This window comes from Diachasma alloeum, unplaced genomic scaffold (genome assembly GCF_001412515.2).
Source record: "Diachasma alloeum isolate Michigan unplaced genomic scaffold, Dall2.0 Dall_scaffold_00627, whole genome shotgun sequence".
Taxonomy (NCBI): domain Eukaryota; kingdom Metazoa; phylum Arthropoda; class Insecta; order Hymenoptera; family Braconidae; genus Diachasma; species Diachasma alloeum.
This window is the reverse complement of record NW_021680759.1, coordinates 142,691-169,017: the sequence shown is the minus strand read 5'-3', so window position 1 is coordinate 169,017 and position 26,327 is coordinate 142,691. Positions and strand designations below refer to the sequence as shown.

The 26,327-nt window shown below is 37.8% G+C and overlaps 4 protein-coding genes across 4 annotated transcripts; all 4 read right to left on the bottom strand.

The window, feature by feature from the left end:
* Positions 1 to 229: 229 nt before the first annotated feature.
* Positions 230 to 17,829, bottom strand: LOC107043756. Its single transcript, XM_029126520.1, has 28 exons — positions 17,728 to 17,829; positions 17,515 to 17,654; positions 16,871 to 17,056; positions 16,598 to 16,808; positions 16,300 to 16,511; positions 16,030 to 16,227; positions 15,836 to 15,974; positions 15,311 to 15,451; positions 11,112 to 11,275; positions 10,163 to 10,345; positions 9,315 to 9,525; positions 9,030 to 9,241; positions 8,774 to 8,965; positions 8,561 to 8,699; positions 8,366 to 8,495; positions 7,072 to 7,213; positions 6,819 to 7,004; positions 6,540 to 6,750; positions 6,229 to 6,440; positions 5,940 to 6,140; positions 5,702 to 5,858; positions 2,785 to 2,966; positions 2,534 to 2,719; positions 2,246 to 2,462; positions 1,293 to 1,507; positions 1,021 to 1,218; positions 804 to 945; positions 230 to 396 (listed from the first exon to the last, which is right to left on the bottom strand). The coding sequence occupies exons 1-28, from the start codon at positions 17,735 to 17,737 to the stop codon at positions 275 to 277; spliced, it is 4,839 nt and encodes a 1,612-aa protein (XP_028982353.1). The 5' UTR covers positions 17,738 to 17,829; the 3' UTR covers positions 230 to 274.
* On the bottom strand, positions 5,357 to 7,219 carry LOC107043775 (antichymotrypsin-2). Its single transcript, XM_015265409.1, has 6 exons — positions 7,072 to 7,219; positions 6,819 to 7,004; positions 6,540 to 6,750; positions 6,229 to 6,440; positions 5,940 to 6,140; positions 5,357 to 5,858 (listed from the first exon to the last, which is right to left on the bottom strand). Exons 1-6 carry the CDS (start codon positions 7,147 to 7,149, stop codon positions 5,586 to 5,588), a joined length of 1,161 nt encoding a protein of 386 aa, XP_015120895.1. The 5' UTR covers positions 7,150 to 7,219; the 3' UTR covers positions 5,357 to 5,585.
* Positions 17,830 to 18,647: 818 nt separating the features above from the next.
* LOC107043773 (antichymotrypsin-2) lies at positions 18,648 to 20,928 on the bottom strand. Its single transcript, XM_015265406.1, has 8 exons — positions 20,845 to 20,928; positions 20,581 to 20,702; positions 20,232 to 20,414; positions 19,953 to 20,160; positions 19,653 to 19,864; positions 19,212 to 19,415; positions 18,989 to 19,130; positions 18,648 to 18,916 (listed from the first exon to the last, which is right to left on the bottom strand). Exons 1-8 carry the CDS (start codon positions 20,849 to 20,851, stop codon positions 18,753 to 18,755), a joined length of 1,242 nt encoding a protein of 413 aa, XP_015120892.1. The 5' UTR covers positions 20,852 to 20,928; the 3' UTR covers positions 18,648 to 18,752.
* A 274-nt stretch (positions 20,929 to 21,202) lies between these two features.
* Positions 21,203 to 22,955, bottom strand: LOC107043778 (serpin B3). The gene is made up of 4 exons (XM_015265412.2): positions 22,689 to 22,955; positions 22,252 to 22,443; positions 21,778 to 21,913; positions 21,203 to 21,428 (listed from the first exon to the last, which is right to left on the bottom strand). Exons 1-4 carry the CDS (start codon positions 22,953 to 22,955, stop codon positions 21,286 to 21,288), a joined length of 738 nt encoding a protein of 245 aa, XP_015120898.2. The 3' UTR covers positions 21,203 to 21,285.
* Positions 22,956 to 26,327: the final 3,372 nt, after the last annotated feature.

Genomic DNA, 26,327 nt, shown 5'->3' with positions numbered 1-26,327 from the left:
CAAATGTATTCATATTCAGAATTTTACTAGAAATTGATTTCGGGCCTAAAAAAATGAGGTTTCCAAAAGTTTGAACAATTTCAATTATTTATTTAATGTCATTTTATCTATTTATTCATTTATTAATTTTCTTAGACAATTAATTAATATGATGACGACAATACAATGTCAAGTATTTATTCATTCCGAATTCATACATTTTTTATGCTCAAGATGAAATAATCCAATATACATAAATTCATGAAATTTGAGTGGAGAGTTTGGACACTGCACCTCAAATCGATGGATCCACCACTTTGCCAACAAATAAGATGAGTTTTTTGGTTGCAATAACTGCTAGGAAAGGTCGATTAAATCGCAACTGCTTTGGCATTATCTTGTTTTCGAGTTCCCCAACTGAATGAAAATATAGAATATTTAAGTTATCATAATCAAATGAAGTCAAACAAGTGGATAATTGCATTTAAAAAAATTAAGTACAGTTGTTGAAAAATCATATTTTGATGAAATGAAGAGATTACGGATATAAATTTTTTAAGCTATGAAAGAGTGAATTTTAATTGGTCTCGATGAACAGAGCTTATTCATTGGAAAAATCATGAAATTCCATTGATCCCATATAACGTAAATTTCGAGAAAAAAAACATCACGAAAGTAAAAATCGCATATTGGGACCTTTTAGAAGACCCCATTTAATTACTCGAATACATACAATTGAAAATTGAAATTCAAACAAATACATAGGGTCCATTTGAAAGCCAAAAGTGCATGATAATTCACATTGAAATTCTTGGAAAACTTACTTGTCGTGGCACCTCCTGAAGTTCCTTTTTCATCAACCGAGAGGAAGGTTTTCTGTGCTAAATCTGAGATGTACAGGTTGTTCCATTGCTTGGTGATTCCATTGAAATTTGCGGCCGATGAGAAAGCACTTCGAGCACCCAACTGAACAGAGAAAAACAATTCAGTCTGAGTGTATAAAGCACACCCATATACAATGTATTCATGCTCGAATCATACATTGACCAGATGATCACCCAACTGCAAATTTCTCTCAATTTTGAATTTGGGGAGGAACAACGTAAGATCGTCAACCGTCGTACTCTTGAAATCTTCAAGAGTAAGAGAATCAATTTTCTCTTCCATTCGTGCTAGACCTTTCTCTTCGTTTGGTAGAATAACGTACATGTAGGCTACATCCTCTGGTTTACCGGTGTTCTATTCACAAAGCACACAAGAGGAAAATAAGACGATGTCTTTTAAAGAACGAAAATGAATAAAAAATTGTTCACCTTGTACGGAAGGGCGACAAACTGAGCATTCAGTTTGGGAAGCTTTCCGAATGGCAATATTCCATCGTAAATCATCGTCGATACTTTTTTGCCGATGCCCGGACTCACGTAGAAGTCTAGGGGATATGTATCTGTCTTGGAAAATGGTTTCGCCCATTCTCCGTAGAAGAATACGGAATTGACAAGCATAAGTGACGGTTCAGCAGCTAATGCATCTGTAATCATAGGCAGGATAATGAGGAGATACATTTCTTTAATAAAATTTGATTCGTGACATCAAACTGGAATGTAGATAGGTTGTTCATGCACTGACAGAAAGGATTAGTTATTGTTAACAAATGGATCTAGTAGGAGGCTAGAATCTATTTGGTCTCACCAAATGTTCATTCGTTAATAGTTCAGAATGTTTAGTCAAAACCCACTTTATTTATCGTAATTTTGATATTGTCTCATATGCCAGGTTCATATTTGAGCCACACGTTAGTAATAATCTTAATCCTTCCATCGGGGCATCCTAGTGAGAATTTTTTAAAAATGTTAGTGTTATTTTACATTGCCATGACTCGGTTGAGTATATTGCGATGATGATCAAGTCTTTAAAATGGTTAGATCACCATTCTATCCGACGGGGATTTGAACTCGCAACCTTGCACACGTGCGGCAACGACCTTACTTAATGTGCCAGGCCGTCAGGCATATAACGAGAAATTAATTTCTGAAAATCACTTTTTGCAACATTACGCTTAGGGAAGAAACGTGACTGTGTGAACTTTGGTCGAGATGTTGCATGAGTTAGACACTCAAGATATTGAAAAAAAAAACCGCAAATCTTGCGACGCATAATCTTGCGACGATGATGACCGTTAGATTGAAAGTTAGGATTGATATTATTTTTTACGGATGGAGCACCCACCCCCAACATGAAAAATTGCATTATGGATAGAATCACTCACTTGCGTCGACAACTTTTGGGACGAATTTTTGGGTGAGCTTGTTGCTCATGGCATTGATAATCTCTGCAGCTTGTACCCTGTTGCTGAAATCCACGGTTACCAACGGAGTTTTGAATGTGTTTTGAAGAAGTTCTAGATATTCAGGCCTCACTGATAAATCTTTGTTTACGACGATCATGTTTGCGGTGATGTACAAAGGCAATTTTGGCTTTGAGAACTATCAAAGTAATCAAGAATCATAATTAGTCTTTGTATATTTCTATAACCAATATTAAGCTTATTACATACCGTAAAGGCGTCAAGTATATCTGCAAGATTTGCTTCGGTGTACATGGAGGGTTCTCTCGGTAGGTGCAAAACCTTCCATAATTCCTCTTTTGTTCTGCCTTCGGCGCCATATGCTGCCATGGCGAGTACCATGTAGGCGCTGTACGGACAGATGACTAAATTTCCTGTTTCTCTCTTCAGGGCCATCTGCGAATATTATTACAATAAATGATGGATCAAATGGATAGGATTTCGTAGATCCAATCATTTACCTTGTATAAATTCAATGCAAACTTGTTCATCCCATCTTCTACTTGTTGACGATTCACGAATTTGTTCTCTCCATTTACATTCTGACGATTCGCCAGATTTCGTATTATATTGTCTCGTTGGTTAGGAAATATGAATCCTCTGGCATATCCATGAAGAGCCAAGAAGGCGAGTAGAAAGAGAACTAGTCGAGACAGACATTGTTAGAAATTTTTTTGAATATTATAGTAAATCTCGTGAGAGGGGCATTGAATCGAATTTAGGAAAAAAAATGGTTATGAAATTTCATGTTGTAAGGAACTTCCGCAGTAAGTATATGGGAGTAGAAGTGTCTTATGGCACTACTTTTTCAAAAATCACCAAAAAACAATCGACAATGGAATAAAAATCCAAACACTCCACAAATAGAACCGTAAATATTTCAGAAATATATCCCCACAATTTTATTAGCCATCACCACTGGGATTATTTGTAATTATTGAAAATGGATTTGCATAGTTCGGGATTTTAGTTACATTAGAGGAAACTGATGGCTAAACATGGCAACGTTGAGTATTGGCCAGTTCAAACGAAAATTTTTAATACTGCACACGTAGATATCAATAAAATGAGTCAATGTCACAAATATAAAAAAAGAATATTGCGCCTTTGCTTACCTGGTTTCATGGTAATGCTCAAGTACGGATGTGTCGTATTGTTCAATCTTGCTACCTGACTGAGTCTCCAAAAAAAAATCGTCATCTTTTATATGATCGATTCAGGGAGCCTAAGTTGTCCAAGGTGGACAACCTTGGATGATAAGGCTAATTAATGAAGTAATCAGTAACACGCACATTGCTTGATGATGCGGAATACTCGTGAAAAAGCATACGAGATAAGAGCACTGAAATCGAAGATCATTAATGAAACTTTTCCCTTCTAATATGCTCAAACATAGATGATTAGTCTGCGAATCCTTGGGTAAAGAAGTTAGAGAGTGTCAAAAATACGGTCTTGACGTCATTGATGGCAAATACGAACAGTCATGAACATGTTCAAGGCCTTTCATTGATCGTGTGTCCACACATTTTTTGCCGCTGGGACTGAGAAGGATTTTATATATTCATCAGAAATATAAGAGTCAATTATGGAGCTACATTGCAAGAAATTGGATCCACTACTTTGCCAGCGAATAAAATAAGGTCTTCGGTTGCGAGAATCATCAGGAATGATCGATTGACATTGATGCTAATTTGTTGCATTTTAAATGCGCATTGATTACCGAATGAAAATACACGAATAAGCGCATCCGTCAACTCGAGTAAAGAAGCTCAGCAGAATTTTAAGAGAATTCGAATTTAGAGAGAAAAAATTTCCGCTTCACCCAGCCGGGAATCGAACCCGGGTCTCCCAAATACGCGCCGGGCACTCTTACCGACTAAGCTTCTTGAAGAAGAAGAATGATCAGAAGATGTACCGACTAAAATTTTTCTTTGGTTTTTCCTGGACATGAGGATGACATTTTTCTAGAAGGATACAACTTCACTAAAAAACTTGAAAAAAAATGAAGAAGCCAATGAAAATAAGCGAAGTCAGGGCTCAATAAAAAATCACTAAAGATAGAACCCACGTCTCTGACACGGGTCAGAACATGGAAGATTGATATTAGGCAGTGATTGCAAACATTCCGCGTCAACGACGTTGGTTCTATCTTTACTGATCTTTTATTGAACCCTGACGTGGTTTATTTTCATTGGTTTCTGTATTTTTTTCCAGTTTTTTATGGAAGTTGTATTTTCCTAGAAAATTGTACTTCTAGATATTTTCCACTTCGAAATTTCCAAACCACGAGTTTCAAAAAACTGTTGTTCCCAGTATATAAAAACAAACAGAACTAAGCATTTTCGAAAAAATGACATAAAATTCGTCTTTCAGTATTTGAACTTTTAACAGCTGGATATTTTTCGTGAGATCTATTGGAGTAATTAGGGTTCCTTGCAGCTCATGTAAAGCTCATTGTATTACCTTTTTCGTTACATCTTTAGCGACGTGTGATATCGTGGCAAGTAGCACGTAGGCACTAAACGGACAGGTAATAAGTTACACTGAGAAAAACAAAATATTTTTGCCAAATATTCATTTATTTGAGAAGCATTTATTTTTTCAAAATCGTATTTCTCCAATCGAGTCACTCCCAGGCGAGTCTGATTAGGTTTCAATTATTACAAGCGTGTTACTCTAGAAGATGATCATGTTGCACATGAGCTTGGATGAACTTCTGAAATAATTATTCATTTTTCCTAAATTTCTTATGCGACCCACAAGGGAATGTATGTCTCTTTACAAAGTTGAATGTTTCCGAAAATATAGAACTTTACAAATGAATGCAAATATTATTGTGACGGTTTGTCGCTTGACTTTGATTATTTCCTACTTCATATCATTTTTGTACTATTGGAAGGTGGTGCATCGCATTGCCATTTAGCACGCGGTGAGGTTGGTGTCAAAAGGTCGTTGTCCTTGAGGGATGAGTAACACTTCAAATATTTTTGTTAGATTTTCAATTCAGCTTATTGTCACAACCACCAATGACGATAACAGTCGAACTCCAAGTATTTATTCGTTGTTGTCATGCATCGCATAAAATTGCAAAAAATTAAAAAATAGCATATTTTGTTCTTTATACCTTACGAAATTAATGTTTGACTAGCTAAGTCAGTGACAAATATAGGCGAAGTCAAAGAAACCACAGATCACAGAACAAAGAACGCAAATCGCGTGTTTTAACACGTGGTCTCTCCATTTTCTGGGGTATTTCAAAAATTTAGACAGCTGGGTCAACCACACGAGCGGAGAATAGTTGTGTGCCCGTGTGCGTAGCAACAATTGTACAGAAAAATGGTCTATCCACAATAACAGGCATTGCTGGAAGAGGCATACAGCATCGTACCATCATAACAGCTGTAACAGCCGCAGCTTCGCTGCCTTCCTCATTGACTTCTATGAATGCCTTTTGAATTACTTGACTAACAGATATGGGAGAATCCGCCATTCCTTGGAAGTTTGCACTGGCGTCAAACATGTCTACCATTCCCATCTGAAACGAGAAGATCATTGAAGCCCTCTGTATCAAGATCAGCATCAAATTTCGAAGGAAGTCCCTGCTTTTGGTACTTACTTTTTGAAGAATAGGATTCAAGTTAAGAGTACTTTCAATTTTGAATTTGGGTAACTGCAAGTCAATTTTGCGTGAGAATGATTCATTCTTGTGCAGCTCTACCAAGTCCGTGGTATCAAGTTTATTTTCAATTGCTCTCAGACCGTCGATTTTGTCGGGAAGAATAATAAACATGCTCATGGCGTCGGTTTCATCGCTGCTCTGGAACAGTGAATTGTTTTAATCAGTGACTGAAAATAAGTGATTGAATTGATCAGATGGAATTTGAAGATCACTGCAAGATTCACACCTCATAAGGGAGCTCGATGCATTTCGCGTTGAGTTCTGCCAGTTCACTCAGTCTATAACTTCCTTCTATTTGCATCATCGGCACTTCCTTGGTTGACTTTTCGTCAATGTGAAAGGTTCTTGGCTTCGTGTGCGTAGCATCAAATTTCTTCTTCCAATTTCCTTTGAAGTAAACAGCGTTGACGAGGACGAGCTCGACTCCATTCAGTCCCCCTGATGTAAAAATGGAGGTTGCATTAAAGAAAAAATTCCAGAATTCCCGGTAATGTGAAATGGTTGCATATAGGATCAAATGACGAAATGATAGCTCACCTGGTTGAACGACGTCTTTGATGCGATCATTAGTTTTTTCTTTACACCAATTGTTGATCGTCTTGCTGGCTTCTACAGTGTTCTTAAAGTTGACATTCTGACTCACAGATCGAAAATACGTCTCAGTTATTTGTTGAAATTCGGGTTTGATCTTGAAATCATCACCCACGAATATTCGATTCGCCAGTTTAAGTTGAACTGATTTGATCGCCTGAAAGGGAGAAATTCTCAGAAAGTTTATATTTTTCCTTCGTTGAAAACAGTATAAATCATACTTACGTTGAGTGCATCAATGAGTAATTGATATCCACTTTTATTTATAGTGTCGTTCTCAGAAAAATGCAAGACTGACTTTAATTCGCGTTCTGTTATCTCGCGAGCTCCATAAGTCAACATTGACAGCACTACGGAGACACTCAAAGGTGAACAAATGAGGTTTTTTTTCTTATGATGATCTGCCACCACCTGAAGTTGCAAAGAATCTCAATTCCCTGGTCAATTCAAGTATTTTTATCAGTAGCAATCTATTTACCTTATAAATTTCTGAGGAGAATTTTCTGGTGTTGGTGGCGACAGTGCGCACAGCATCTGCAGTTGCCGGGGTTGACATCGTGAATGCGTTGGTAGAATTTTGCTGAAGAGGGACGACCACGATCGATGACCAGTTGGAAAGACTGCGTTGTGGGTCGAACGCAATGAGTGTTGTTCACTCAGAGGGACAGCATTTGCCACTCCCACCATGTAACATGTGACGTCATCTGATCACGTGGGGTCTCATGCTTCTCATGGTCTATCCGCACATACAATTCGATCAGTCGGATTTCGTGGAATTGCTGGTGGCCTTCATGGGAACAGGGCAGGGAGTGGAGGAAGATGGATTTTCAGGTAGCAACAGTAACAATGTTTACAGCTGTGAGTCAGTCTTTATTATCTTGCTGGTGATGATTCATTACTTGTCTATTTTGATACAGAATACGTATGTTTTTTAATCATCGTTTGAACATTTCGATGTAGTTTACATTCCAATTACGACAGGCTGATGAAATTCGAAAATATTTACGATAACATTGTTAAGAAAGCGACCCCTTTTAACAAATAATCATTTTATTTAAAAAATTTGGGGCGAAATAAATAATAAAAGAGAAATAAATTCAATCATAGCTTAAAATGTTTGGTTTAATGCCACTAAGTCGAAGTTTTTCATGAATTTTCTTCAAATGTGATGTTTTAAATTTATTCAAACGTGCAAATAAAATTTTTCTATCAATATTTTATCGAAGGGCTAAGGGGAGAGATAGAACCGTAAAAACGACAATCGGTTGTATCCAAGAAAGGGATAATAAGAATAATAATGATGATATCATTCAACTAAGTTGAAAATCTGACAAAATTAGTTGAAAAGAAATCTTATTCAATTTAATAAAATTAAATAAATAATGAGTTATACATGATAGACGGAAATTATGTGCAAAATAACCATTCGAAAGTATATTGCTAATTTATCAGCAAAAATAGCTATACTATATGGAATACAAGAGTAATTTCCCATTTGTTTTACTGTAGGTTTCCAACTTTGTTTTTCTTGCTTCGCGCAGTCATTTCTGAGATACCGGATCTACCTGTAGATTATTGGTCGATGACACTCTGATATCTTGTTTTTATTTCTTGGAATGTTGATATAATCCGTTTTCAATTTGGGATTTCTTAGCAGATAAATGAGGCTTGAAAGTATTCACGATAAGATAAATAGAATTTATTCTTTGTTTCCGTATATCACACGACATTTATAAATCACAAATATTCCTTCAATTCTCTTCTTATTTTACGAAGTTAACGTTGGGTCGACTACTTTAGCAATGAAGATGGGTGTGCCAATGCTTTTTGCGACTAGTGCACACAAGAAAGGTCTGTCTACCACAATGCTCGGTGGGAGACACATAAGAACCATTTTCATATCTGTAAAGGGAAAAATTAATCAAAATGTTGAAGAGCTTTCAGCTTTCCTTTTTACAAGAACTCACATGTGACTGCACCAGCTTCTGTGCCCGCTTCATTCACTTCTATGAACGCTTTTTGAATGACTTTACTGACTTTCAATGGTGGCGCATCGGTTATTCCCGTGAAATTGGCAGCATCTGTGAATGCTGTCTTCACTCCCATCTGGAATATCAAATTGCGTTAGTGACGAAGAATTATTTTGCGCATTGAGAAAGTGATTTAGAGTAATTGCCAACCTTGCTGAGGGCTCCTTCAAGCTCAAGTTTGCTTTCAACCTTGAACTTTGGAAGGCTCAACATAACCCTATCTTTTGGTCCGTTAAGTTGGGCAAAATCCACTTTCTCCAGGTTTTCTTCCACTTTTTTCAGTCCACTGACTTCTCCAGGAAGAATTATGTACATGCTAGTGGCGTCGCTCTCATCCTTGCTCTGATAACAACAACAAATTCAATGAATTAAATCATCAGTTGTGGATCGTTTTGGTCTGCTTTACCTCGTATGGGAGTTCAATATACTGAGCATCAAGATCAGGAAGATCTCCGTAATTAAAATTCGCATCTGTGAACATCATTGGCACTTCCTTCGAGACAGTCTCACTGATGGAAAATGATTGGAGTCTAGTATCCGCTGTTTGGAATGGCTCAACCCATTTTCCTTTGAAGTGAATGGCATTCACTAAAATTAGGGAAGCGTCCTGTATATCACCTGCAAAGAAATTGAATATTAAATATGAATGCATATATTTCTGACAGTCTGCAGTGATGTCAAGGATATTTACTTGGTTGAACAACATCTTTGATGCGTCCTTCAGTCTGTTTCTCACACCAAATATTGATAATTCTGCTGCTCTCGTCGAATTTTGTAAAGTCAACACTCTCCACCTCGGATCGAAATGAGGACTGAGTTATGGCTTTGAATTCTGATTTAACTTCAAAACCGTTTGCTGTGAATATCTTGTTTGCCAGATTCAGCTTCACTTTTTGGAAGTTCTGAAAATTAGGGGCAATAAATTTATTACAGTTCAGTACCGAAGCGATAAAACGATTCAAGTCGATTTTGATTATTGATCAGTTTTCAATTAATATCTCAAAATATAAGGCGATATAAACATTTTTGTAGCTCTCAATTCGTTCTACAACAACGTTCTCTCAAAAATCCTCGTGTCCATAGTTATTAACTTTTCGAAACCAGAAACTTCAGGCACTGGACAATGTAGTAATGGAGTGATTGAAGCTTTTTCATTTCCAAAAATTAATAACTATGAAAAAAAGGAAGATTCTAATATTCAACACATGCACTGCTTCACGGCTTTCAAACTTTTCATAGATAAACTTAATAAGAGTGGCATTTCCATTGAAATTTCGCACATTCTTGTCATTGAAAAATTACAAATTAATGAAAAAATAAATGATAACTGAGATTCAGTTCAATTTGATACTGAATATTAACGTTCAATTAAAAATTGAAGTGACATCTCCATTTTTTTCCACTTGAATTTTAGCTAAAACTTGAATTTTCCCATTCAATTGATTAATTCAACTGATGTCGGTTTATCCAATTAATTAATTAATTCAATTGATTTGCATCAATTCAATTCATCAATATACTCAATGTAGAATAACTTACACTCAGTCGATCCACTAGCAGTTTAATACCACTTGTAGCAACGGAATTATCAGCCGGCAGGTGGAGAACCGACTTTAACTCATTTTCGGTATTGCCACGAGCTCCAAATGCTACCATGTACAAGGTCATTGAAACACTAACCGGCGAGCAGACTACATTTCCGCTTTCTCCTCCCACTAATGACTGCAAGGCCAATGATCCTTAATTATATTTTCTTCATCCCATGGAACTTTTGAGGGGATACATCGGTGAAATTTACAAGTCTTCATTGGGCCTTCGGACCCATTAAAGAGTTTGTGATATATGACGGAATACGCGGATAACTAGAGAAAATTGTGGACCCGATCGATTTTGCCCCGTACAACAACGAAAAACTCACCTTTTTTCTGTTTTTCCTAGTTTTCATACGATTTTAGCTTTGTTTAAAATGTTCCTTATACTCCAAACAATAAAGTTAAGCATCCGTTTTACTTTATTCACTAGATCATGAATAAATGAATTTTGAATTTCATAAATTTTCTCTTGAACCTGCCTTCGCGCTTCAACCTCCTTTTTGTTAATAAAGATGACAATGTTCAATTACTAATAACAATGAATTTTTACTCGTACTCTAGAGATGCGAAAAATTTATGAAATTCAAAATTCATTTATTCATGATCTATTGTGAATAAAGTAAAACGGATGCTCAACTGTATTCTTTGAAGTGTAATCAACATTAATAAAAAAAAGCTAAAATCGTATGAAATTACGACACAAGAAACATTTTGAAGGTAAAAACAGCAAAAAATGAAGTTTCTCGCGGTTATAAGGGGTAAGATCGATCGGGACCGCGATTTTCCCTAGTTATTCCCATATTCCGTCATTTAGCACAAACTGTTCAATGGGTCCCGCGGCCCAGTGAAGACTTTTGAATTTCACCGACGTATCCCCTTAAATTCTTGTCAATTACCTTGTAAAACTCGGTTGAAAATTTATTGATACTGGCGGTAATGGGGCACAGTGCGCTGTATTTCGCCGGCTCTGACATTTCTGTTGTATACTTCTGAACGGCGCGGCGTATAATGCGGAGCGCTGGCAAGTGGAAACTGCGGGTAGGTGGATGGGGTGACGTCACTTATCACGTGACTCGATGGGTTTTACCGACCGGAGCAAACGTCATCGAATGGATGGCTATCGTGTAAATATTTACGTTTTGATCATTTCTGTTTGGAATGGAGGGTCTGCATTCCCTAAAAGTTAATCGAAGAATTTCCACAGTTTTTTTAATAATTAGTATTTTTATTGATTTTTTTGCTCACTGATGAAATTGAATCCGTAATTTTGTCATTTAATTATAGATGTCATTAATTACATTCACAAGTGTGTGTTTTCTCTGATTTGTCGTTCTTGTTCATGTAAAAGGAGAAGGGGTGAGGAATAAGTTGAACCGACCTCAAGTCAAATTGTCAGATGTACAAAATAACTCAAATAATAACTCCAATCGTTTTTCACTCTGCCGCCAGAGAAAGGATTGAAAATTTTTACGATTGATTCAAACTTCTCACGATTCATTCAAGTGTTTTTTTGTCGTTTGTTTCGATTTTTTTTTCTGTTACAAATGCTTGTGACAAGTCTAGTTTTTTCTCAGTATTAAGGGATTAAAAATGTGAAGTGATGTTTGAGTTGATGCGTACATTGCGTTTATTCTGGAAAAAATGAATAAATGTTGACAGTTTTGAGATGAAAAAATTCAACTTGAATGAAGAATTATTTGATGAGATTTAATTATGTTGATTCAGATGGATTTTATCTTTAGGAGATGGATTGCGTTAAAAAGTATATACCCCTGGGCTCAACTTCGAAAGCTGGCTCTTGAGTTGAATAATAACACAGAGCATTTCCTTTATTCATCCTACAATTATTCAGTGTATCCGCAATATATTTCTAGGATGAAGTTCATTGTTGTCACAATATTTTCCTCGATCGAATGTCGGAAATGCTTAACAGATAGGAGTTATTTTCCCACTAGTTTTTGTTGTTCTATAGTAAATCATCATTTGGGTTTCTATAAAAAATTTCATACATAGTTGCTCAAGATTTATTGGACTAAAGATTAACTACACGTCAAATAACATTGAACAAAAATTGAATATTTTTTTTATTCATACTACCATTACGGTTTTATAGGCTCTCCATTCGTCTGCCTTGTCTCTCCTACTTCTCTGTTCTAATTTTTATCTGCGTTACCATGGGCCGTCTTACTTTTAACTGTACCCCATTTGGGCTAGAACTGCACGGGAAACCATGGAAAACCCCAGTCGTACAGCCGGCCGATTGTGCAAAGCCCTAATGTATCCTTCTGTCACACTGACTAGAGGGGCACATTAGGCCACTACACCCTGCCTATCTTCCGAAATTTTTGGGCGAGGGTGTTCCTAAGCGGTCACCCATCCAAGTACTGACCGCGCTAAGCGCAGTTGCAATCGGATGTCCGCCGGAGCAACACCTAACTCACCCAACCATTACCGTCGGACAAAAATTAAATATTTTTATCACGTTTAATTTTTTGGAAGTGTGATATGTCCTTGGAAGAGAACAGTATTGGTTGATCTTTGAACTATGGCATAGCTGAAGGGTCTGTTGATTTCCACTGTTATCGGCAGGATGGGTGGCTGATGTGCGCTAGTCGCGGCTCCTATGCCCACTGAAATTGAACACCACGAATTTCCACATTTTGTCAACACGAATGTAAAGTTAGTTACTTTTGTTGAAGCATGAATTTAACTCCGGAAAAGGACTGTATTTGCACCTTAATTTTGCCATCAGCTGTTAAAATTATCGTAGGGAACATCACGACTTCGAGACACTTTTTTAATCGTTCTGTTTAATCGAATTAATGCCACTTTGATACCAGGAGTATGCCACTTTGATGGCCAAATCCGTTACAATGCGCCCTAATCATCATTTGTATTATGATCAAGAAGCCGGGATTTTTGAAGAATAAATTGGACATTTCTTATTGCTGTTTTATTAATTGAACACTGATTGGGTTCAACATATGAAGTGGTACCATGCTATCTGAATCATTCAGTTATCGAGAATAATTGATGAAAATTATACATTGCTCGTTACAATTTTTCCGGAAGGGTGATATGTCCTTGGAAGAGGATCACCTTGGTTGATCCATAAACTATGACATAGATAAAGGGCCTGTTAATTTTCACTGTGATTGGTTCAATTGGGTCCGCGAGGGCGGTTTCTTCAAATATTACTTCTGAGAACAAAGGAGATTTGCCTTCATAGAACAGAGATTACGAAGTGTAAATTAATTGTTCAGTTGGATAATGTGTGGATGAAAAAGGGTTTCTTAGTGAACTAGCCTTTAAAAGGGAACATCACGACGTGCCCTGATCGATTTGCTATAGTCAGTCTTCATTTTTTTGTTGGGGGGTTTGCTTTTTTAAAGAATAAATTTGACGTTTCCCGGATACGTTGTTTATTGAAACTGTGACTTAATACAGTGTCACAGTGTCATGTGTTATCATTGCCATCTGAATTAATTACACTTCAAATAATGGACGAAAATTATCAATTGATTACTCTAATTCTCCGGAAGTGTGATGTGTCCTTGGAAGAGAATGGTATTTGTTGATCCATGAACTATGGCATAAATGAAGGGCCTGTCAATTTTCATTGTAATTGGTGTAATCGGTAGCGCGGCTGCGGATGATGGAACAATTATGCCTACTGAAAGCAAAGAATACATTCCTTCATTGGACAAAATTTCGAAAGTATGAACTATTGATCGAACTCAACATGTCACAGTGTCATGTATTACCAAGCCATTACCATCAATTACATCGCAGACATTTCAAATCAACACTATAAATCTATTTTCTTTAATTCTTCGGAAATGTGATGTGTCCTTGGAAGAGAATAGTATTGGTCGATTCGTGCACTATAGCATAGATAAAGGGCCTGTCAATTTCCATTGTAATTGGCAGAATCGGGTCCTCGGATAGGGAATCCACGACTGATATGCCTACTGGATGTAGACAATGCCAATTTACATATTTCGTCGATACTAATGGAGATTCATTCATTGAATACATTTAATTCAGCAACACTGAGGTGTTAATTACTGGTTGAAGCATGAGTGTTAGTAGAATGATTCAGTGATGTGGCTTCGAAAAAGAAGAATATTGATCTCTCTATACACAGTTGTGTAAAAGAATATTCTATCGATGCTTATGATTTTGACGTTTTTTTTTCTATTTTCCGAAAGTATCATTAGCTTTTTGATATAAAAGCAAAAACACGAAAGTATTTTTCATTACATTTTTATGTTTCAAGGTTCCCACAATATTCTTAGATAATATATGTCTGTGTTTTGAGAATTTTTACTTTGTTTTACCAAAGAATGAATTGAAATTGATCCCAGTTTAGATGAAAATAATTGATCTCTGCCTACTCTAATTTTTCGGAAGTGTGATGTGTCCTTGGAACAAAACGGTGTTGGTAGATCCTTGGACAATAGCATAAATAAAGGGCCTGTCAATTTCCATCGTAATTGGCTGAATTGGTGGCGCGGGCCGAGCAGACTCACCTGCTATACCTACTGGATGTAAATGATAAGAATGTACGTTTTTCCTTGGTACGAATAGATTCATTTATGCACTAAATCTCCATTACAAAAATTGAACAGTTAGGTACCGCTAAAAGCATGAATGATATTCATCCCTCTGTACTGAGAAAAAAATTACTTTTGACAAAGATGATTTCCTTGGCACAAAAAAATATTCTCATCTCAATTTCTAGAATCAAGATCAATAGAAAATTGATCGCAAGTGCTGAGCTCTTTATGCAAGATAACGCAAACTACATTAATTCATGAAAAGGACATCATTTCTAGTCTTGAGAACGCTTAAATATTCTCTCTGAATAAGAAAATCTCATCCTGTTGGAAAACCTTTTTCTCTCAATCCGAGACCGAAATTATTTGTCAGTAGGTTTCGCGATTTTTTAAATTGACAAAAGAATATTTTTTTGTATCGAAAAACCTTCTTTGTCAAAAGTAGTTTTTTTCCCTCAGTGTAGCATAAATGATCACTACTACTGCTGATTGCATGTCACAAAATGATAAATGATTGCCGATTTTCCTACTCTAATTCACGGGGAATGTGATGTGTCCTTGGAAGAGAACAGTATTGGTCGATCCGTGAACAATCGTATAAATGAATGGCCTGTCAATTTCGACTGTTATTGGTCGAATCGGTTGCGCTGGTGCGGAGTATGCAACTGCTATTCCTACTGCAAGTAGACAACACGAATTTACATACATTTTTTTCAATACAAACGACGATTTATTCTACCATTAAATTACAATCGTTAACATTAAACTTTTGGTTACTCATTAAAGCATAAATTAATAGACTGGTTTAGTAATATGGCCTTGGAAAAGGATGGTATTTGTAGCGCTATGCACAATAGCGTAAACGAATGGTTTGTCAATGGTCAAGGTTATGGGAAGTGGTAGAACGTGCCCTGATCGTACTGCTATTACTCCCACTGAAATGAAAGAGTTTGAGATCAATGGAACATTCCGTGCAGGGTTGAAGCTAGGTGTCAAGGCCATGAATGATAGCACAGAAGCTCGTAGGAAAAACACAGACAAAGATTATTGCAAAAAAATACCTGTGACAGCTGCAGCCTCACTTCCCTCTTCATTCACTTCGATTATAGCTTTCTGGAGTATTTTACTTATTTTCAGTGGTGGACTGTCTGTGATTCCTGTAAAGTCTGCGTTGTCCGAGAACATACGCTCCAGTCCGATCTGCAGAAAAATGATGATCAGTTATCCGTGAAGACAATTGTCTTTTTTTTCGTACCTTTTTAAGAGGTTGCTCCAAGTTCAGGGAACTCTGGGTTTTAAATTTGGGAAGGTATAGGTACATGTCAGTCGTGCGGCCTCGGTTATGAAGCTCTTGGAAGTTCACGTGGTGGAAATTGCTCTCGGCTTTCCGCAGTCCTTCAACACTGTTGGGGAGGATGATGAACATGCTTATAGCATCTTTTTCATCTTCATGCTGTTGACGGTGAATAAAAGGGTGTAGATCCATTGCTGATGAATTACTTTTCAATGACGCAATGTAACTTACTTCATAAGGCAGCTCTACGAACTGGGCGTCTAGGTCCGGCAGAGTTCCATAATTGTAACTATGACGTGTGGTCATCATGGGGACATCCTGCGTAGTTTTCTCGTTGATGTAGAATGGCTTGGGTTTTGTCAGGGATTCGTTAAATTTTTTCTTCCATTGTCCTTTGAAGTACACGGCGTTTACCAAGACCATAGCAGCTTGAGCGAGATCATCTTCAGTGAACAAATAAGGAAAGAAATAAGTAAAATGATGATTCAACGGCAATTTCATTGATGTGGTGTCAACAGTGATGAATCACCTGGTTTGATCACGTCTTTGATGAGACCGTTTGTTTGGGCTGAAGACCAGGCGTTGATTGTCGCGCTGGCGGCTTCAGCATCTCCGAAATTCAGACTCTCTACTGCGGATTTGAACGAATTTGTGGTCACCTCTTTGAAGGCTGGCTTCACCTCGAAGCCACTTGCAGTGAAAATTTTGTTGGCTACTTGGAGCTTGACTTTCTTGACATTCTGGAGATAATAATCCGGGTTAGACTGATTATTTTGTTGTTGGATATAAGTGATGAACTTACATTGAGGGTATTGATTAGAGATTCAAAACCACTTTTGGTAACAGCGTCGTCCGCTGGTAGATGAAGTCCTGAACGCATTTCTTTTGCTGTTTCACCACCTGCTCCAAATGCTGCCATTGATAAAACCATTGAAACACTCACGGGTGAGGAGATTAGATTCTCTGATTTTTTTTCCTCTGATATGGCCTGTCATGTACATATTGGAGTCGTTATGAGTAACAAAAACTTATCAGAAAATTTGAGGTTTTTTGAAAAAAAAAACAAGTGGGAAATTGCTTTCATGTTGACGTCGTATAGTTTTTTGCTAATAAATTTGCAATATCCTTCGGAGTGGTCTTTTTGCGCATCATCTGCTTCTATACTCATCGTTACATATCATTTTATTAAATTCAATGAAATTTTCTCTTTAATCAATTGTGTTATATTTTTAATTTAGTTTCCAAAATATAATGCATGGATGAAATTATAATTAATGTCAATGGATAGGGCTCAACAATACCTACATGAGAAAAAAAAAAGATTTAATTCAGAATTCTTACACTTATTGATCATCATAGGTCGATATAACACAAAAAATCCGAAACTTAAATTTCAACGATTGCAATGCTTCCATGAGTAAGCAAAAATAGTTAAAAAATTCTTACTTTATAAAACTTAACAGCAAATTCATTGAGTGATGTTGAAACAGCCCTGAGGGCGGCATCCTTTCCGTCAACAGCTACTGATAATGCATTTGGAAGATATGAAGTCATAAGAACTACACCAAGAGCGATGAGAATGGAATCTAATGGGCAATTAACTGTATTAACAACTGTGCTATGAACAAGGTGGCAAAAAATATTCGAAACAATACGTACAACGCTTCATTTTACAAATGCGTTGGATATCAAGTGTGTTTGAAACGTGCGATGCGAATGCGTGGAGCGATACGACACTGAAGCAGAACTAATATTCCGTGTTCCAAGCGCCTGAGTATTTATCACATGAATCGACTTGGGAATCCCCACTCAGACCCTGAGAAACACTCTTTTTTTTCCTGAGATAAGCAATCCAAAGAAATATTATTCTCCTCTGTCTACAACGTTTCACATACCAATAGCGTTTAAATAAATACATGACCGTCGGTTATTGATTTATGTAAAATTATGTAATGTGATATTTAAAACCGAATACACATGTCTATACCGTCATAAATAGTCTTAAAAATAACTCGTGTTTATTTTAAAGGGAAAAAAAATTTCCTTATAGTCAATTTTCATAACTTTTTTTATTTGTTCCGTATGCATGGCAATTCTTCTCCATAGGTCATCCCGTTTTGAAACAACGCGGATGGAATATCTTAAACTCATGGTTCCATCTGCAAAACTGACAAAACTTGACCTTCATGAAGATCAAGGCCGCGGGTTGTGATTTGTTACTCAGTATCTTTAGATATTGACTATTTGTCATGTAATTATGTTGATGAACCTCAATTAAATGTTATTTTAGCATTCAGATGTTGAATATTTCCAATAAAAGTTGACCTATTACAAAATAAAGTTCATCAGATATAAGTCATGACTATTATGGACTTTCAGATGGCAATTTTGCATCTGCTTCAGGTGGCAAGCTTTACAACTGCCATGCAGAATTGAAGATTTAATGCAGAGAAAACGAGGGGCCACTCATTTTCTAAATCACTTGTAATTGGTGAAATCTCATGAAATTATGAAACCAGCAATCACTGTGTCACCAAATTTCCAAATGAATGGCCCCTAGGAAAAAAATACTCTTAGAATCATTTTTTATTCGTCCGAATATTTATTCAATGTGGGTTACATAATCACCTCGGTATTTTCGAGTATTGCAGTGCATATATTAATCAATTTTTTTACTGATTTTTTTACTGTGTGGGGTCCATTACACGACCGCTGAAAAGCATAGTTCTCGCCGGGCCCCCCTCCAACTCGTTGTTCAACATGGCAATGGCGAAGTAGAAAGGTCTGTCAATGACCAGAGTCACTGGTTGTTCCGGAGGTATAGGCAATGACATTGGGGCTACAATCACTGAAACGATAAGAAAAAAATTAATATCATGATCTAGCTACCTTTCTTCATTAATTCATCAATGGTGTATACTTGTGGTGACCGCAGCAGCTTCACTCCCCTCTTCATTCACGTCAATCATAGCTTTTTGCATTGCTTTGGTAATTTTTAATAGTGGTGAATCGGCGATACCGGTGAAATCCGCCTTATCACTGAACATATCGGTCATTCCCATCTGTAATGAAAGACAATTATTGATTGGCACCGTTTCTGCATCGGAAGTTATGAGGAATTGAAGGAATAGTCTGATGCGAACCTCTTCCATCACAGGCTTCAAATCTGTGGTGCTCTCCATTTTAAACTTGGGCATCTCAAGTGCCACATCCCTCATTACTCCGTGTTTGCGAATCGTATCCATCCCGAGAGTTTTTAGATTCTTCTCGATATCCTTCAACCCGTTAATTTCGTTTGGTACAATCAGGAACATGCTGACATGGTTGCCCGTAGAACCCTTCTCGCGCTGAAAATCAAAACATTGAGTTGTTTTACGTGTTATGTCAGATATCAAAATGTCGAACAGGAAACAAGTGGATTATTACATCATTTTTATAAATGAGTATAGTTATGTTGGTAATAAATAAGCAATTTGCTTTACCCCATATTTTCGCAGCCCTAACACGCAAAATTGGAAACTTGAATGGGAGAGATTACAAAGCTTCTTCCATTCGAAAGTAAGAAGGTAAAAAATTTCACACACCTCATATGGTAATTCCACAAATTTTGCATTCACACTAGGTAGTTCTCCATAAAACAAATGATCCATCTTGCTCATCATTGGGACATCCTTAGTGATCTTGTCATCCGTGTGAAACATTTTCGGCGTCGTCATCAGTGCGTTAAAAGGCTTTTCCCATTTTCCCTTGAAGTATACAGCATTAGCAAGCACCATTGAAGCATCTTTGATGTCATCTGCCAATATCAATTGGTGATTTCAAATATCGTATTGTGAAAGAAGACACAAGACATCAGACGAATAAACATCGAGTGTCTCATTTACCTGGTTTCATCAAATTTTGAATTTTGTTATTCGTCTTCTCCGCAGCCCAGGCATTGATGTTATCAGTAGCCTCGGGCTTTGTGAAATCCAGACTTTGAGCGGCAGAGTCGAAGGTCTTCTCCGTTACTTCCTTGAACGTGGGTTTCATTTCTACGCCAGTGTTTGTGAAAATCCTGTTGGCCATTATCAATTCAACGCCCTTCATATCCTACCATGAAGAGAATATCTTAAATTTTATGAATAGAACATTAATTTAATTGAATATTCAATCAAATTTACTTTAGGCTGATCCATCATTGACTTGATTCCACTCTTCGCCACAGTATCATCGGTGGGCATATTTAGGGCGTTCTGCATTTGGGTTTTCGTATTACCACCTGCACCGAAGGATGCCATTGAAAGCACCATACTGATGCCGATTGGTGACATAACGAAATTCTTGTTCATATCTTTGACGCTTCTCTGAAATTATCATCATAACATTAAAGAATGCTCTTTCGCGAGTTTTTACGTAAGAACGTGGAATAAATCTGTAGTGTAAAAGAAAAATCCCTCTTGAGTTCGAAAGGTTTTATAGAGTGTTCAAGTTCCACTGAAATTTCAGAAAATTTCTAATAGTACAATTTACCATGTAGAATTCCCTAGCGAACAGATTCATTCCTTTGGAGACCGTCCGCAGAGCTTCAGGATTTTCCGGGATGGACATTCCCCATGATGTCGCCAGAAAGGTGATTCCGAATATCACGAGGGCTTCAAATTATTATTTTAAAAAATATGTATTTAAGTCACTTGCCAAAACTGTTGATGACGTGCATGGAAAGCCCCACGAATAATACTTTGCTTGACAGAAATTTCAATTTCAAGAATTGATAAATTTTATCATAATAATTACCTCTCATGTTGTGAGACTGTTGTGTACTGACTCGATAATTACTGAACAGAAATACAGAACTGCCGGCTCTTTATATATTCAATTTTCGAGATTATCGGCAGCTTCGGGTTTTTTTTATCAAGTTGTTTGGTTTTGTTTCCATAGTCCGGTTTTTTTCGTAATCATATTTTTGAAAACAATGCTGGAGAATAGTGTTACCATACGTAAAGATTATGTCATAGTTCAGAGCGCAACCTCATCTGACCGTTATCGCTAGCATTTTGTGGTTTATACTTTGTGCTGTTATGTAAGCAAGTGTTTCTCGACCTTCAATCATATTTTTATTCGTATGTCTGGAGAGAACGAAATTTAGAAGCAATCGAGATGAACTAATTTATTTCATCATTACAGATATGAAAAGGTTGCGCTATTTATTTTGTTGAACTTATCACAAGATGACGCTTAAACAGCTGGTGAAGTGACATGACCTTGGAAGAGTACTGTTTTGGCATTTCCATGTACAATGGCATAAATGAAAGGTCGATCGACTTTCATGGTAATTATTGGCTCTGTTGGTCCCGGTCGAATCCCCATACCAGCGCCACCTGCAATGAAAGTGACAATAATTTTAAAGAAAACACATTTTTAGGTAACAGTAAACTAATCTCCTAGTAGTAACTTAAGGGAAATATCCGATGAATTTTGAAGTTCGAGGGGTATTCGGAGAATAATTTCCTCAATTCTGATTTCGGCCGAACAGAGTGCGGTGTTCAGGATTACGTGACACTTTTTACCAAAATGCGATAATTCACCCATATTCCGGGAAATTATGAAAATAAAACTAATATGAAGGTGTCACGTCATACCGAATACTGCCCTCTAATTGGTCGAAATCAGTATTGAGGAAATTATCATTTGAAATTTCCCCAGATTAATCATGCTAGTGTTGCTCACCAGTGACTGCTGCAGCTTCACTGCCCTTTTCATCCACCATGATGTAAGCTTTTTGTATAATCTTGCTGATGTGCATCGGAGCTGTTGTGATACCACTAAAGTCAGCTGAGCGTTCAAACATGTTTTTCATACCCAACTGTAAGGAGGAATTCGCATATCAACCAACGAAACTATGAACACATGAATTGATAATGAAAGTGTTCATCGTGCAATCGAAACAAGAGTTCCTTAGTTGGAGATGATGAGTGACCAGATCGGGAAAGTGTGAATTCTCACCATCCATTAAATTCTAGATATAACGCAAACTATATGAATTTATGGGAAGACTTGAAAATTTTCTCGTGACAAGAGAATCTCATCTTGTTGAACGACTTCTTTCTCTCACTCTGAGCACAAAATTATTTACTAGATTTCACGATTCTAGAAATTAACAACAGAATGTTATCTTGTATCAAGAAAATCATGAAGACGTACCTTCTTTAAAACTCCCTCAAGATTGAATTTACTTTCGGCCTTGAATTTCGGCATGAATAACTGAACCTTTGAGATGCTTCCCTGGAGGGCAGAAAAGTCTACCTTGTGGAGATCACTTTCGACCTGTTGGAGTCCGCTGATTTCGTCTGGCACAATCACAAGCATAGTCATTTGGCTTCTGTTGTCCTCGGCCTGCAATCGCGTAATCTCAATAATTTTCATTTGTTATAAATCCCTTGAAAAAACTGAACATTTTTTCATACTTCATATGGAATTTCCACGTATGTTGCACCTATTTTGGTGAGTCTACCATAATGAAAATCATTTGTCATTGACATCATGTCAACTTTCTTAGTGATTCGTTCATTAAAATGAAAATCTCATGGTTTTGGCAAGCTTTTGGAGAACTGTTTCTTCCAATTTCCCTTGAAAGAAACGGCGTTGGCTAGAACTGTAACAGCGCCTTGAAGATCATTCGTCTCAAAAAGATTATGAATCTTATTGTTGGTGGTTTCGGATGCCCAATCATTGATGCTTCTAGCTGCTTGTACAGTCTGGGAGAAGTCTGCGCCCTGAACTGTTGATTGGAAAATATTTTTGATAACACGTTGAAAATCGGCTTGCAATTCCAGTCCGTTATCTATAAATATCTTATTTGCGAGACGAAACTCATTTTTCTTGATGTTCTGTAACAACGAATTCATATCTTGTCTGACATCGCTGCTACAAACTCGGGTCTACAACTCGGGCTTTCAATTGAAAACCCGAGTTGAAGACCCGAGTTTGTAGCAAAGATGTCAGACTACATATGAATGTTTTTTTGGGCTCAAACGAAAGAGCGGGTCGAGAAATGGCGTGCTAGGACCTCTAAAGATGGTTTTGAACCAGGGGAGACTCCTAGACCCCAATGTTCTATACATACTCCTAGACCCCATTGTCCTCCTAGACAATGATGTCACAACTCTGCTTTTCAATTGAAAACAGATATCATCTTTAGAGACATTTGTCATGTTTAGAGGCTCTAGCACGTCATTTCTCGACCCGCTCTTTCATTTGAGCCCAAAAAAACATTCATATCTTGTCTGACATCGCTGCTACAAACTCGGGTCTACAACTCGGGCCTTCAATTGAAAACCCGAGTTGAAGACCCGAGTTTGTAGCAAAGATGTCAGACAAGATATGAATGTTTTTTTGGGCTCAAACGAAAGAGCGGGTCGAGAAATGGCGTGCTAGGACCTCTAAAGATGGTTTTGAACCAGGGGAGACTCCTAGACCCCAATGTTCTATACATACTCCTAGACCCCATTGTCCTCCTAGACAATGATGTCACAACTCTGCTTTTCAATTGAAAACAGATATCATCTTTAGAGACATTTGTCATGTTTAGAGGCTCTAGCACGTCATTTCTCGACCCGCTCTTTCATTTGAGCCCAAAAAAACATTCATATCTTGTCTGACATCGCTGCTACAAACTCGGGTCTACAACTCGGGCCTTCAATTGAAAGCCCGAGTTGAAGACCCGAGTTTGTAGCAAAGATGTCAGACAAGATATGAATGTTTTTTTGGGCTCAAACGAAAGAGCGGGTCGAGAAATGGCGTGCTAGGACCTCTAAAGATGGTTTTGAACCAGGGGAGACTCCTAGACCCCAATGTTCTATACATACTCCTAGACCCCATTGTCCTCCTAGACAATGATGTCACAACTCTGCTTTTCAATTGAAAACAGATATCATCTTTAGAGACATTTGTCATGTTTAGAGGCTCTAGCACGTCATTTCTCGACCCGCTCTTTCATTTGAGCCCAAAAAAACATTCATATCTTGTCTGACATCGCTGCTACAAACTCGGGTCTACAACTCGGGCCTTCAATTGAAAGCCCGAGTTGAAGACCCGAGTTTGTAGCAAAGATGTCAGACAAGATATGAATGTTTTTTTGGGCTCAAACGAAAGAGCGGGTCGAGAAATGGCGTGCTAGGACCTCTAAAGATGGTTTTGAACCAGGGGAGACTCCTAGACCCCAATGTTCTATACATACTCCTAGACCCCATTGTCCTCCTAGACAATGATGTCACAACTCTGCTTTTCAATTGAAAACAGATATCATCTTTAGAGACATTTGTCATGTTTAGAGGCTCTAGCACGTCATTTCTCGACCCGCTCTTTCATTTGAGCCCAAAAAAACATTCATATCTTGTCTGACATCGCTGCTACAAACTCGGGTCTACAACTCGGGCCTTCAATTGAAAGCCCGAGTTGAAGACCCGAGTTTGTAGCAAAGATGTCAGACAAGATATGAATGTTTTTTTGGGCTCAAACGAAAGAGCGGGTCGAGAAATGGCGTGCTAGGACCTCTAAAGATGGTTTTGAACCAGGGGAGACTCCTAGACCCCAATGTTCTATACATACTCCTAGACCCCATTGTCCTCCTAGACAATGATGTCACAACTCTGCTTTTCAATTGAAAACAGATATCATCTTTAGAGACATTTGTCATGTTTAGAGGCTCTAGCACGTCATTTCTCGACCCGCTCTTTCATTTGAGCCCAAAAAAACATTCATATCTTGTCTGACATCGCTGCTACAAACTCGGGTCTACAACTCGGGCCTTCAATTGAAAGCCCGAGTTGAAGACCCGAGTTTGTAGCAAAGATGTCAGACAAGATATGAATGTTTTTTTGGGCTCAAACGAAAGAGCGGGTCGAGAAATGGCGTGCTAGGACCTCTAAAGATGGTTTTGAACCAGGGGAGACTCCTAGACCCCAATGTTCTATACATACTCCTAGACCCCATTGTCCTCCTAGACAATGATGTCACAACTCTGCTTTTCAATTGAAAACAGATATCATCTTTAGAGACATTTGTCATGTTTAGAGGCTCTAGCACGTCATTTCTCGACCCGCTCTTTCATTTGAGCCCAAAAAAACATTCATATCTTGTCTGACATCGCTGCTACAAACTCGGGTCTACAACTCGGGCCTTCAATTGAAAGCCCGAGTTGAAGACCCGAGTTTGTAGCAAAGATGTCAGACAAGATATGAATGTTTTTTTGGGCTCAAACGAAAGAGCGGGTCGAGAAATGGCGTGCTAGGACCTCTAAAGATGGTTTTGAACCAGGGGAGACTCCTAGACCCCAATGTTCTATACATACTCCTAGACCCCATTGTCCTCCTAGACAATGATGTCACAACTCTGCTTTTCAATTGAAAACAGATATCATCTTTAGAGACATTTGTCATGTTTAGAGGCTCTAGCACGTCATTTCTCGACCCGCTCTTTCATTTGAGCCCAAAAAAACATTCATATCTTGTCTGACATCGCTGCTACAAACTCGGGTCTACAACTCGGGCCTTCAATTGAAAGCCCGAGTTGAAGACCCGAGTTTGTAGCAAAGATGTCAGACAAGATATGAATGTTTTTTTGGGCTCAAACGAAAGAGCGGGTCGAGAAATGGCGTGCTAGGACCTCTAAAGATGGTTTTGAACCAGGGGAGACTCCTAGACCCCAATGTTCTATACATACTCCTAGACCCCATTGTCCTCCTAGACAATGATGTCACAACTCTGCTTTTCAATTGAAAACAGATATCATCTTTAGAGACATTTGTCATGTTTAGAGGCTCTAGCACGTCATTTCTCGACCCGCTCTTTCGTTTGAGCCCAAAAAAACATTCATATCTTGTCTGACATTGCTGCTACAAACTCGGGTCTACAACTCGGGTTTTCAATTGAAAGCCTATGAATGCGTAAAGTCAAATAGCGTGCGTAAAGTGAATTTCGAGCGTATAATGCCAAGCGAAACGCACACTAAACCGTTTCGAAAAGTGCACTTTTCAGGCAGGTATTAGAAAAACGTGTTTTTAACCCGTGGGAGGTGCCTACCAAGGGTCAAAGAACACTTTTTGCACGAGTGTTGATCCCTATATTTCATCGCAATGTTTGGAAAGTGCAACTATCGAATTATATTTCGCTCCACGATTACCTTTCGGGCCGCACAATTTACCGAGATTTTCCGGATATTTTTTCATCAACTGTTCTCTCCGTGCTGAGGTCCCTGTAAACATATAAATTGAAACCGGA